Genomic DNA, 12,008 nt, shown 5'->3' with positions numbered 1-12,008 from the left:
AAAATGGCTAAGCTAGTAAATGTTATGTTTATAAAAAACCAGAGAAAAAATAAAATGAAGCTGCTAATTTTAAAAAAAATCAAACAAATTCTAACCACTTCAGCTCTTTAAGCAAGATGCCATAATTCATTTTCTTGGGAACAAATATTGCTTGCTGTATTGCAGTATTTGGCTTACAGAGATGATTGAAGTAAAAGCATGTCTTAGAGTTTGCTCCTGCTCAAGGAAAGACTAAAATCCCTGTTTTCCTAGGTTCTCTGTGATAATTAAGGATACTGTCCCAGGGTAGATGTCCGTTGGTTGAATACAGTCCTTAAGGAGTTTTTGGACATGCAAGAGTAGAAATGGAGCTAAGTTGAGGGGAGGAACCAAAGAGCCTTGGATAAGAAAAGATGAATAATTTTAAATTTCGTAGTTCCACAACGGAAGAGGGGAAAGAAAAACAATGGGCAATCAAAAAGCAAAGTAGTATTTTAAAACTGCTGCTTCTGAATGAATGTTATTGAACAAAGATGACAATTACGGAGACAATTATATGGTACAATACGCATTTGTCGATGGAAAAAAAGTTTATTCACCTTCATTAGTTGTAAAAAGTTGTTTTGTCCATGAGTCAATTCAAAGCATGGAAAATGGTTTTAGTGAATTTATTTTTAAAAATAATTTGTAATTAGTAAAATCAACTAGGTACAACTAAATTCCAGGTCTGGGCGTCAGTTGTAAAAGTACTAGATGCCATGATCTCTATGGTACTTTTAAAATTTGGAATATTTTGAACTATTCTTCCAGTGAAATATGAAAAAAAAGTACTTTAATGAAATTAAACTATATGGTAGCCAAACAGAAATGCTACTTGCTTCTGTAACAAGGCACTGCTGAATGATACAGAATATTGGTGGTATGTTGTTGCTAAAGTGTTTGTGGTCTTATCAACAGCTACATATGAAATAATACTAAATTTAACAAATAGGATAAACAGTGTTACATTGGGCAGGGTGGGGAGAATGACAGCCCCCTTCCCATGTAATGCTGTTTATCCCGTTTGTTGAATTTAATATTATTCAAGGCTCAGGAAAATATGTGTGTACTGCCTTCAACGGACACTGTCTTAGTTTTTATACTGTTTCTCTCCCTACCTATTGCCATGTATGAGACAAGCACCTTGCCAGTTGTGTTTGATTCTGACATTCAAAGCAGTGCTATTTTTTGCTCAACATGCATACAGACATATGTTTATGTACCCATCTTGGAAATGTAAGCCTTTGTGAGTTATGACAACTATAGCGTGAATTGAGGCTGATAATGTAAGTGGGGGTGAAATTAAGCAGGGTCTTATAAGCTACTTTAATGGTTTTGCCCTGTATTCTGGGCGCCATGGGAAGCTATTTGGGCTTTAAACTGGGGAATGATGTGGTCATCATTACGTATTAAAAAGGCAAACAGTCTGCAGTGTGAGAATGGATGAGAAGAGGTCAAGAATAGATGGGGAGAGACCAGGACATGCTTAGAATTGGCAAAACTGAGAGAACCAGCTTTGGAAGGAAGATAGTGAGTTCATTGTTGGAAGTGTTGATTTTGAGGTATCTTTGATAAGGGTGTCAGATATTAATTTGGATATGTGTGCCTATAGGCCAGAGATGTGAAGTTTAAGGACAGCAAGATTACTTGAAACCAAGTGTAGATGAACTGGAGGGAGCCTAGGACTACTAGAGGCAGAGACTTAAGAAGACATGGCTAGAGAGATAGAAAAGTGGGAAATCGGGAGATGATGCTGTCAAAGGAATCAAAGGAAAACTTGTTTAAAGAGGGGAAGTGGCCCAAAATGCTGAATGCTCCTGAGATTAAGATGGAAAAAATATCCATTAGTCTTATTTATTATGGTCATCTTAGCAAGAACTATTTTGGTTTAGAGGTGTACCCAAGCTAGACTGAAGTAGGTTGAGAAGTGTGAGATGAAGTTATTGAGGAAATGATATAGTCAGCTACTTCAAGAAACTTAGCTCTGAGGAGGAGGAGAGAGATGGAGCAATAGTTGAGAGGAAAGATAGGGTCTATGGATAGGACAGATCTGAGTATGTTTCAGTATTTCTATAAGCATTCAGAACATAAAGTGGGAACACCTAGTACGTTAAAGGGAAAATTCATCCGAGGCTCCCAGCTGGTACTGAATCTTGATCCTGAACCTAATACAGTGACTGGCCACAGAAAATGGAACACCTTCTATAGGTAATAGGGCTGAAGAAGTAATACCATTATTTATTTTCCTAATTCCCTATTGTATTCCTCAGGGTCCACACAGGAAACAGAAATTAGTAATATGAACAGGGAAAGTTAAATACAACATACAGACTTATTACCTGTATAGGGGATTATAAAAGAGAACTCTAAAGAGTACTGGAATCTCAGATAGAGTGAGCAGCCTCTACCCCTAGGGTGGAGGCAGAGCACCCAAGGAAGTAAATTTGGCAGAACCCCACCCTCACCCTTCACAGGATGAGGTCCAGACCATGCTGGAGAGTGTGGGCATGGCCCATCAGGTGGCAGAGACGTTTGCTGGGCTGTTGTGCTGATGAACCTCTGGGAAGCTGTCCATGGGAAGTGCCATGGAAAGGAATTCCCTGCCCAAGGAGGCAGTTTACTGGAAAGGCATTCTCTGGAGTACAAAAGAAGCTGTCCCCAGGCAGGTACTACCTGCTGCTGGCCACCTTGAAATGCTGGCTGCCCCACACTCAGAGGACTGTGAAGAGGGGCACAGCAGAACCAGGCAGAGAGCTCTTTCCTTTACAGTTCTTTGAGCACCTAGCACCCTGTACCAACAAAGCTTAATATATTGCCAGCTGGCATAGGAGACATGCTTTAAGCATCCACCTCTTTTTTCTGAAATAATGGAACTAAGACAAAAATTGACAAGTGATACACCTATTACTGGTCTTCTAACTTTAAAAAAATTTTTTGTCACAATGACGAACATCCTTGTATGTAAATCTTTGTGCATGTCTTCTTGTTTAGCTCATAAGAGGCTAGCCACATTAGAGCATAGAGATGTGATTATTGATCTTTACGTTTTGCTCTTTGCTTTTTTGTGCATGAAGTATCTCTTTTTTTTTTTTTTTTTTTTTGAGACGGAGTCGCGCTCTGTCGCCCAGGCTGGAGTGTAGTGGCCAAATCTCAGCTCACTGCAAGCTCCGCCCCCCGGGTTTACGCCATTCTCCTGCCTCAGCCTCCCAAGTAGCTGGGACTACAGGCGCCCGCCACCTCGCCCGGCTAGTTTTTTTTTTGTATTTTTTTAGTAGAGACGGGGTTTCACCGTATTAGCCAGGATGGTCTCAATCTCCTGACCTCGTGATCCGCCTGTCTCGGCCTCCCAAAGTGCTGGGATTACAGGCTTGAGCCACCGCGCCCGGCCATGAAGTATCTTTAGAAGGAAATGAGAGCGATTTTCTTTGAGGGGGGAACTGGATGGTGTCACCTATTCATAAAACTAATAATTCAAAAAATTAAACATTTAATTAAAAATATTTTAAATTATAAATATAAATGACATCATCTCTTTTGTTAAACTTAATCTTGTTAATGTTTAATTGCTCAGAACATTATGGTTTGTTAAACAAATTATCCCTTCTGACCTATATTTGGGCATCATTTGCAGCTCAGAATGAGTCAGGATATTTTCATTTAGTTAAGTTTCCTCGTAGTGCTACCAAAACCAGGGTCACCCATTTTCCCTGGTATCCTTGACCTTTGCCTGGCGTTTGATGTGATGATACTACAGCTATTAGCCTCCCCAACACTGTTGCTGGCAGACCAGAAGTGTAGTGTCAGATGGGGGAGATTTGTAAGTAGCAGGACTCTGTCATAAAAAATGTTAGAGAACTTAAGTATTATGATCCTGTTAAGTTCTGAGTTTTCTTTGCATAATCAGAAATGTATTATCTTGCTGTTTTTACAACAAACCCTTAAAAAGACAAAGTTTCTTAACCTAACAATAATTATAATTAAGAAATGTTTTTTCCCTGTATCACCTTTTAGATTAAGACATAATAAAATAATATTGCAAATTGTGGCTATAGAATGTAGTTGTCTTAAAACACTTGGAAAAGTATAGTACTGTAGACATGTAACAAAATTGCACGTGTGGCCTTTACGTTTATATAAAAAATTTTAAAACTATAGTTATATTTTGATCTTTACCAAAATTTACTTTTCAAGAGTTGTTTCTATCTTGTACAAAACTGTATTGCATAGCTCTTTTTTGTTTAAACTACCAAAGCAGAAAGGAGTTACCCAGTCTTAGATCCATTTTGAACTATTAAGAGATAAACAGTATTTTGACACTTTTACTTACATTACTTAAAGTGATTTTGCCTATTAAAACTTTAAGAAAGATCCAAATGATTGGTTTTTTTTTTTTTAATTTTATTTATTTATTTATTTATTTTTGAGACAGAGTCTCACTCTGTCGCCCAGGCTGGAGTGCAGTGGCGCTATCTTGGCTCACTGTAAGCTCCGCCTCCCGGGTTCACGCCATTCTCCTGCCTCAGCCTCCCAAATAGCTGGGACTACAGGTGCCTGCCACCATGCCCGGCTAATTTTTTTGTATTTTTAGTAGCGACGGGGGTTTCACCGTGTTAGCCAGGATGGTCTCAATGTCCTGACCTTGTGATCCATCCGCCTCAGTGTCCCAAAGTGCTGGGATTACAGGCATGAGCCATCGTGCCTGGCCCAAATGATTCTTAATTTTGTGTCTCATTTGTTTGAATCATTGCTTCATTAACCAGCAAAATGCAACAAAAATTAATTTGTATAATTTGTATTAAAGTCTATCAAAATTTATGGAATAGGCCTTTCTTTTTTTTTTTTTTTTTTGAGACAAAGTCTCGCTCTTGTACCCCAGGCTGGAGTGCAGTGGCACAATCTCGGCTCACTGCAAGCTCCCGCTTCCAGGTTCAAGCGATTTTCCTGCCTCAGCCTCCCGAGTAGCTGTAGCTGGGATTACAGACTCCTGCCACCACACCTGGCTAATTTTTTTTGTGTTTTTAGTAGAGATGAGGGTTTGCCATGTTGGCCAGGATGGTCTCGAACTCCCGACCTCAGGTGATCCACCCACCTCGGCCTCCCAAAGTTCTGGAATTATAGGCGTGAGCCAACTGCGCCCAGCAAGAATAGACTTTTCTTAAATCCTTATTACTTAAACTCTTAAAAATTTTTTTTTTCTGGCTGGGCACAGTGGCTCATGCCTGTAATCCCAGCACTTTGGGAGGCCTGAGGTGGGCGAATCACCTGAGGTCAGGAGTTCAAGACCAGCCTGGCCTACATCGTGAAACCTCGTTTCTACGAAAAATACAAAAATTAGCCAAGCCTAGGGGTGGGCACCTGTAATCCCAGCTACTCTCCGGAGGCTGAAGCAGGAGAATTGCTTGAACTCGGGAGGCGGAGGTTGCAGTCAGCCAAGATCGTGCCACCCTGGGCAACAAGAGCAAAACTCTGTCTCCAAAAAAAAAAAAAAAATCTAAAAATCTTTGATATTTCTCTCTGTAGGAAAAAGTAGAATTTTAAGACTAATGACTTAGGATGTAGAAAGAAGAAACTGAATACATTTATATATGAGCTGTCACAGGAATGTTTGCTCTGTTCAGTGCCAGTTCCCACCATCTGTGACATTCTTTTTTTTTTGAGATGGAGTTTTGCTCTCGTTGCAAATTGGAGTGCAGTGGCATGATCTCAGCTCACTGCAGCCTGCAGCCTTCGTCTCCCAGGTTCAAGTGATTCTCCTGCCTCAGCCTCCCTAGTACTGAGATTACAGGTGCCCGTCACCACACCTAGGTAATTTTTGTATTTTTAGTAGAGATGGGGTTTTGCTATGTTGGTCAGGTTGGTCTCGAACTCCTGACCTGAAGTGATCCACCCACCTTGGCCTTTCAAAGTGCTGGGATTACGGACGTGAGCCACCGCGCCCGGCCTCCATGCCATTCTTTCTATTCCAAGTATCTAGTCTAGTACTGGCATTATAGTAGGCATCCATTAAGCTTTTTTTTTTGAGCTAGATGCTGATCAATTTGAAGTTTTTTATTATGACATTCTTACTAATTAAGTGCTTATTCTTAGTTAATTTTCTTTGTCGTGTTTTCAGGACTACAGGAATATGTGGAAGCTGTCTCTTTTCAACACTTCATCAAAACACGATCATTAATTAGTATGGATGAAATTAATAAACAATTGATATTTACGACTGACGACAATGGGAAAGAAAATAAAACTGTGAGAATTTAAAGTTTATTTCACATTTATGATATAATTTGTGTAACAGTATGATGATTCTAGTAGATTTATTGGCTTATGCTAAGACTGAGATGAGAATGTTCTTTCTAAAGTGTGGTTTTGTAGAGTCTCAACTAGGAAATGGTCTCTCTTAAATATTTCAGTTAGTGGATAGAACAAGAACAACTCTGGGCATATTGGGAAAGTAATGCTCTTTACCTAAAGCAGTATGGAGTGCTTACTCTAAGTCCTCTTTTGGTTTTACTATTTTTCACCTGCCCTTTATAAGCACTATCTTATTTAATCCTTGTATTAACTGTATGTAGTAAGCATTATTACTCTAATTTTACACAGAAAGAAACAGGCTTTTAGAGAGGTTAAGTAACTTACCAGAAGCCACACAACTAAAAAGTGTAGCAGAGCTAAGATTTGAAGTTAGGTTTTGAATCCAAGCCTGTGCCCTTGTCTGCTCTCCCAGCACCTCTCACAGTGTGCTACAGGGATCCCTTGCATCAGGTACCTACCTCAAAGGGTTGTTTTAAAGGATTTGACTTAAAGGATATTAATTAGGCAATATACAGCAGCACCTGACACGTAATATACATTGTATATAGCACCTGACACGGGAGTGCTCAGTAGTTTCCTGTTACAAAGTAGTTTTTATATAGTGAGAGCTGTTAATTATTTACTCAATAATGCTTTTATCTGAAGGATTTATGTAGCTTTTCTGAATTAAGAAAAAAAACTTTCCAGTTTGACTTTTAAACAAATACTATTTTTTTCCTTCTGGGTTTCAAGATATAACATTCAGGCAATAAGGTAAGCTGTATTGACTATTTGATACTTTCAGAGATACCAGTACACTTAAAGATCAAATTAAATAAAATTTTTAAATTTTCTTCTTTTTTGTCTTTTTGAAATTACTTTTAAAAACACCATATATTCAGGATAGGTAGGCAGGAGATGGAAGACACTGTAGAAGTAATATTTTCTTGAATATCAGCTAAAATATTAACACAAATGAGACTAATTTGGCATGACAGGTATAACTTACTTTAAGGAAGCCGTGTATTAACTTTTTAAATTATATAAAGTGTATTAAGGAGGAAATTTATTTTGAGAAGTAAAATTTCTTCATATTTTTTATTCATATACTGTAGACTGAATTACACAAGAAGTAAAGTAGGCCATTTGACCCTGCTTCTCACATAATATTAGGGAAGTTACCACACTTTCCTTTAAAGTTCTCTCTGTATCAAAATGAAAATATTGGGGAAAAGGCCAGAAAATTGAGAGTCAGAGTACCGGTTTCAGGACTTAGGTACTAGATTATTTTAAGATTATGGGGCTATGATATTCATACACACGTTTCAAATTAAGACTGTGTTCATAAATAAGTTTTAGTGCTAAAGATGCGTGGTGCTGAAAATTTTGGGAATTTGATTGGGAAAGATATTTTGCTCTGACTTGCCTGTTGAGAATGTTGTCAAAACTATTTAATTTTTATTTTAAAAACTTTTTGTGAAAAATTTCAAATGTGCAGAAAAATAGATTGGAAACAAAAGTGCCACTAACTAGCTATCATATTCCCATAGCTCAACATCATATTCCCATAGCTCAACATCATATTACCTGTGATGTTTCTCTGGCCTGATTTCTTATGCTAAACGATGAGGACGTTGCACCGGATGGTCTCTGCAGAGTTCAGTGTTAGGAGTCATATATTAGATACATAGCAAAGAGTGTGATCTTAATAAAGCTATCTCCCTCTTCTCAGCTTACATTTATGTAACTTCCTTTAAACTTTAATCAAAAGAATTATTAGTTCCTCAAATGCACAAATCTTACCTGCACACCTTTGTAGTTCCCACTACCTAAAATGTCCTTTGATGTAACTGCAACTTCAACTACCCTTTTATACATACAGTCTTTTAATAGCAATTTAGGCATTGTCTCTACCAGAAAGAATTCAATAGAGGGAAATTGATGTGGAGAGATTTCATGATGATAGTAATCATGATAGCAGCTAGCATTTGTTGAATATTTACTTTGTGTTGGGCATTATGCCAAGAACTTGGTAAATGTTATCTCATTTAATCCTTAAAATAAACCTCTGAGGTAGGTACTGTTATCCCATTTTACAGATGAGGAAACTGAGGTTTAGAGAGATGAAATAACTTGCCCAAGGGCATACACCTTATGAAGCAAGGTCCTGGAAGAGGTGGGAGGAGATGGGTCAAGGTCATTTGGAAGAGTTAACCTCAAACAAGAGGAGGGACAACTCATCATCTGAGACTGGAGGATAGAAGGTAAAGATGGGTGTGGATATAAATTTTTTTTTTTTGGTAGGGATAAAGGCAGTTGTGAGAAATTGTGCTAGGTAAGCTGGCAAATGAGACCAGGTCAGTGAAGTTGGGCAAGCTTGTCTACTGAAAGTGAACAGGTTTGGGATTTGAGTAGAGCACTGAGGGTGAAAGGTTTGAAATCGTGTTTGAAAGGCTGGAGAGAGAACCATCTAATGATGAGTAAAAGGATTGGAGAGTAATTTGTAGCGGTACAAACTCTGCAGTTGTGATTACCATTTTTTAACTCGGTGAGTGGTACTCAGCCACCTGAATAAAGGACTAATGAGTAGATTTTAGTGTTGATTGAGGATTCTGTTTTTGCTGGGTAGGTGCAGTAGAAAATACAGCAGTCTAAGGGAATTGAGGATGCAGTGAGAGAATAATAAATTGTGATGGTCAGTGCTGAGTAGGGAAAGATAAGAGGCCAGAAAAAGACTGAGCAACTTAGGAAAACATTAATGGATCACACACTTGGAGGGCCGTATGATTTTCCATTTAAGTAAGTAATTGTCCTGCAATAAAGTTATTAAGCCTTATTTAAGAATTTTTTATTTTGTACGTCAAGTGGAGTTGGAAATAGTTGGTTTCATAATGATACATTTCAAAAGCATCTTGAAGTCGTATGGTTCAATTCACTACCCAGGGCAGAGATTCCTCCTGTAACATCCCAAATGGTTATTAAGCAAAATAGATTTATTTTATTTAGAAAAAATTAGTATGACTGATTTGCTATTGATTTTGTACTTCTGTAATAAATGTGATACATGCTATATTCACTCTTTTTCACAGTCTTTTGTTTTTTTTTTTGAAACCAGCCTTCCTCTGATACACAGGATGAGCAGTTTGGTACTTGGAGACTGAGAGTCACACCTGTCGATTACCTTCTGGGAGTGGCTGACTTAACTGGAGAATTGATGCGGATGTGTATTAACAGTGTGGGGAATGGGGACATTGACACCCCCTTTGAAGTGAGCCAGTTTTTACGTCAAGTTTATGATGGGTTTTCATTCATTGGCAACACTGGACCTTACGAGGTCTCTAAGAAGCTGTATACCTTGAAACAAAGTTTGGCCAAAGTGGAGAATGCTTGTTATGCCTTGAAAGTCAGAGGGTCAGAAATTCCAAAACATATGTTGGCAGATGTGTTTTCAGTTAAAACAGAAATGATAGATCAAGAAGAGGGTATTTCTTAGAATAACATTATTCAGTTACTAATTCTTTTGAGAATTCCTAAGAGACCAATTTGTAAGACTTATTTAGTATTTCATTTAACTTTATTGTGGCTTTTACATAGAAACATATCCAGTTGTACTTGTTTTAAATTGTATACAAGCTGTACATAAAATTAGCCAAATGAATCATTTCTTATATCTTATTCATGAAAGTTTGCATAGAGATGTTTGCATATATGCCTTTTTGAATTTTTGCTGGTTAACCTTTATCATTTATCTTTGTAATGTGAACATGCTTCACAGTGCACTTTTTGCCATAACCTATCTTAATTTACTTTTTCTGAAGTTTGGAGTGATAATTTTTAGTGGAAGCAATTTGTAATTTAAGTTGGTGATTTTATTATATATAGAAAAGATTTTTTAGTTAAACTTCTGGTCTTGAGCTTCCTGTTTAAATTTCTTGTTAATATTGTGCCAAGCCTCAAAAATAGGCTTATTCCATGGAACAAGAATTAAAAATGAATAAGCTATCAATATATAATTTAAATACAAGTTTAGGCTGGGCGTGGTGGCTCACGCCTATAATCCCCGCACTTTGGGAGGCCAAGGCAGGCAGATCACGAGGTCAGGATTTCGCGACCAGCCTGACCAACATGGCAAAACCCCGTCTCTACTAAAAATACAAAAATTAGGTGGGCGTGGTGGCATGTGCCTGTAATCCCAGCTACTTGGCAGGCTGAGGCAGGAGAATCGCTTGAACCCGGGAGGCAGAGGTTGCAGTGAGCCGAAATCGCACCACTGCACTCCATCCTGGGCAACAGAGCAAGACTCCATCCAAAAAAAAAAAAATAAAGTACAAGTTTATAAAGTATTATAGTGAAAAATTCACATTCTGTCTGATTTTAAGCCATTTAAAATTTATACAAAACAACCTTCCATAAAAATTTGACAGGTGCCCAGATGTTACTTCTCCATTTATTTTTTTGTTTTTTATCACAGAAGGTCTGATAGAAAATTGGAGCTGAATTATAATATTTTTGTTGGTAAAGTTAAGTTGAATTATATGCTTGTACATACAATGGAAATGCTTTTAGTAGTGATTATTTAGCAATTTTTGTTTTTGTTGTATTAGGCATGTTTGGAGGCTTTCCTATTCTAGCATTTAAATTTAAATTTTATTAAAATTAAATAATTTAAATCTAGCATTTAAATTTAAATAATTTAAGTCTAGCATTTACATTTAAATAATTATAATGAAGTTTTGAAATACTAAGTTAATCCAGACCTTTAGTTGTCCCGTGGTGTTAATAAAGTTGCCAAAGAAAATGTATTATGAACAATTCAGCAATAAGACAATTGTCAACACAGTTGAGAATAACAATGGTAATCATTAGTAATATTTAGAATTGGAATTTGCCTACTGAAATTAGTTATAGATGATTACTTGTGATGTGAAATTGACTTGAGCATGACAGCCAGACATTTTCAGTTGGTTTTGTAAGTTTTGAGAATCTAGATACTGGGTTTTATTTTTTGAAAGATTAGCTCTGTTTGTAAGGGCTGATTCCTTGAAAATGTAATTTTCCAGAAAAACACCTAAAGAAAATAAAATATAGACATGCCTAGTAAATTCTGTTTGTTTGTGTTAGTGATGGTGGCTTTTTTGGTTTCCCAACTCACCTGTAGTCAACTCACTACAGGATGGGAGACAATCTAAACATGCTCCAAGTGTCTCACTTTAAAATGCTTACTATGATGGCATTGTGTGCGGTAATGTTTTTCATCTTTAATACAAATATTTATTAGAATATCTATTCTAAGATATACTGCCGAAAGTCCCATCACATATTTTTTGTTCCTTCTACCACTTGAAGTGAAATTTATAATGTTAAAAGTCCAATAATAATGGATGGCTAAATGTTTTACAGATGGTTAAAATGGAAGTCTTTTGAATAAAATATTACAATATAGTAATTAAGCTTATTGTTTGATGATACTGAGAAATACTTAATAAAACTGTTGTCGAATTTTTGGTTAAAACAAGAAACCTAATGTAGAATAGCTAAATATTGGGGATTGTTTCTTTAAAGGCTAGAGGTAGGGACGGTTTCTAACCGGGTTGACTCAGTTGCTCAGTGACGTCATCAGGGACCCAGAATTCTTTCTTCTGTCATTATGCTCTCAAATGAACTCCATTATTGATTGCAGGATAGTTGCTGCATTTCCAGGCATC

General features: G+C 37.2%; 1 protein-coding gene across 1 annotated transcript in view; it reads left to right on the top strand.

Annotated features, from left to right (window-relative positions):
- The window catches only part of TSNAX (translin associated factor X), a 39,916-nt gene extending 28,167 nt beyond the window's left edge, over window positions 1-11,749 (top strand). The window contains exons 5-6 of the mRNA XM_033199719.1: window positions 6,131-6,258; window positions 9,419-11,749. Coding sequence (XP_033055610.1) covers window positions 6,131-6,258; window positions 9,419-9,796 — 506 coding nt within the window. The 3' untranslated portion in view covers window positions 9,797-11,749. The remainder of the gene's footprint in view (window positions 1-6,130; window positions 6,259-9,418) is intronic.
- Window positions 11,750-12,008: the final 259 nt, after the last annotated feature.

Source organism: Trachypithecus francoisi, unplaced genomic scaffold (assembly GCF_009764315.1).
Source record: "Trachypithecus francoisi isolate TF-2019V2 unplaced genomic scaffold, Tfra_2.0 Lachesis_group5, whole genome shotgun sequence".
Classification (NCBI taxonomy): Eukaryota; Metazoa; Chordata; class Mammalia; order Primates; family Cercopithecidae; genus Trachypithecus; species Trachypithecus francoisi.
Note: the sequence above shows the minus strand (reverse complement) of the source record. Positions and strands in the feature narration are given on the sequence as shown.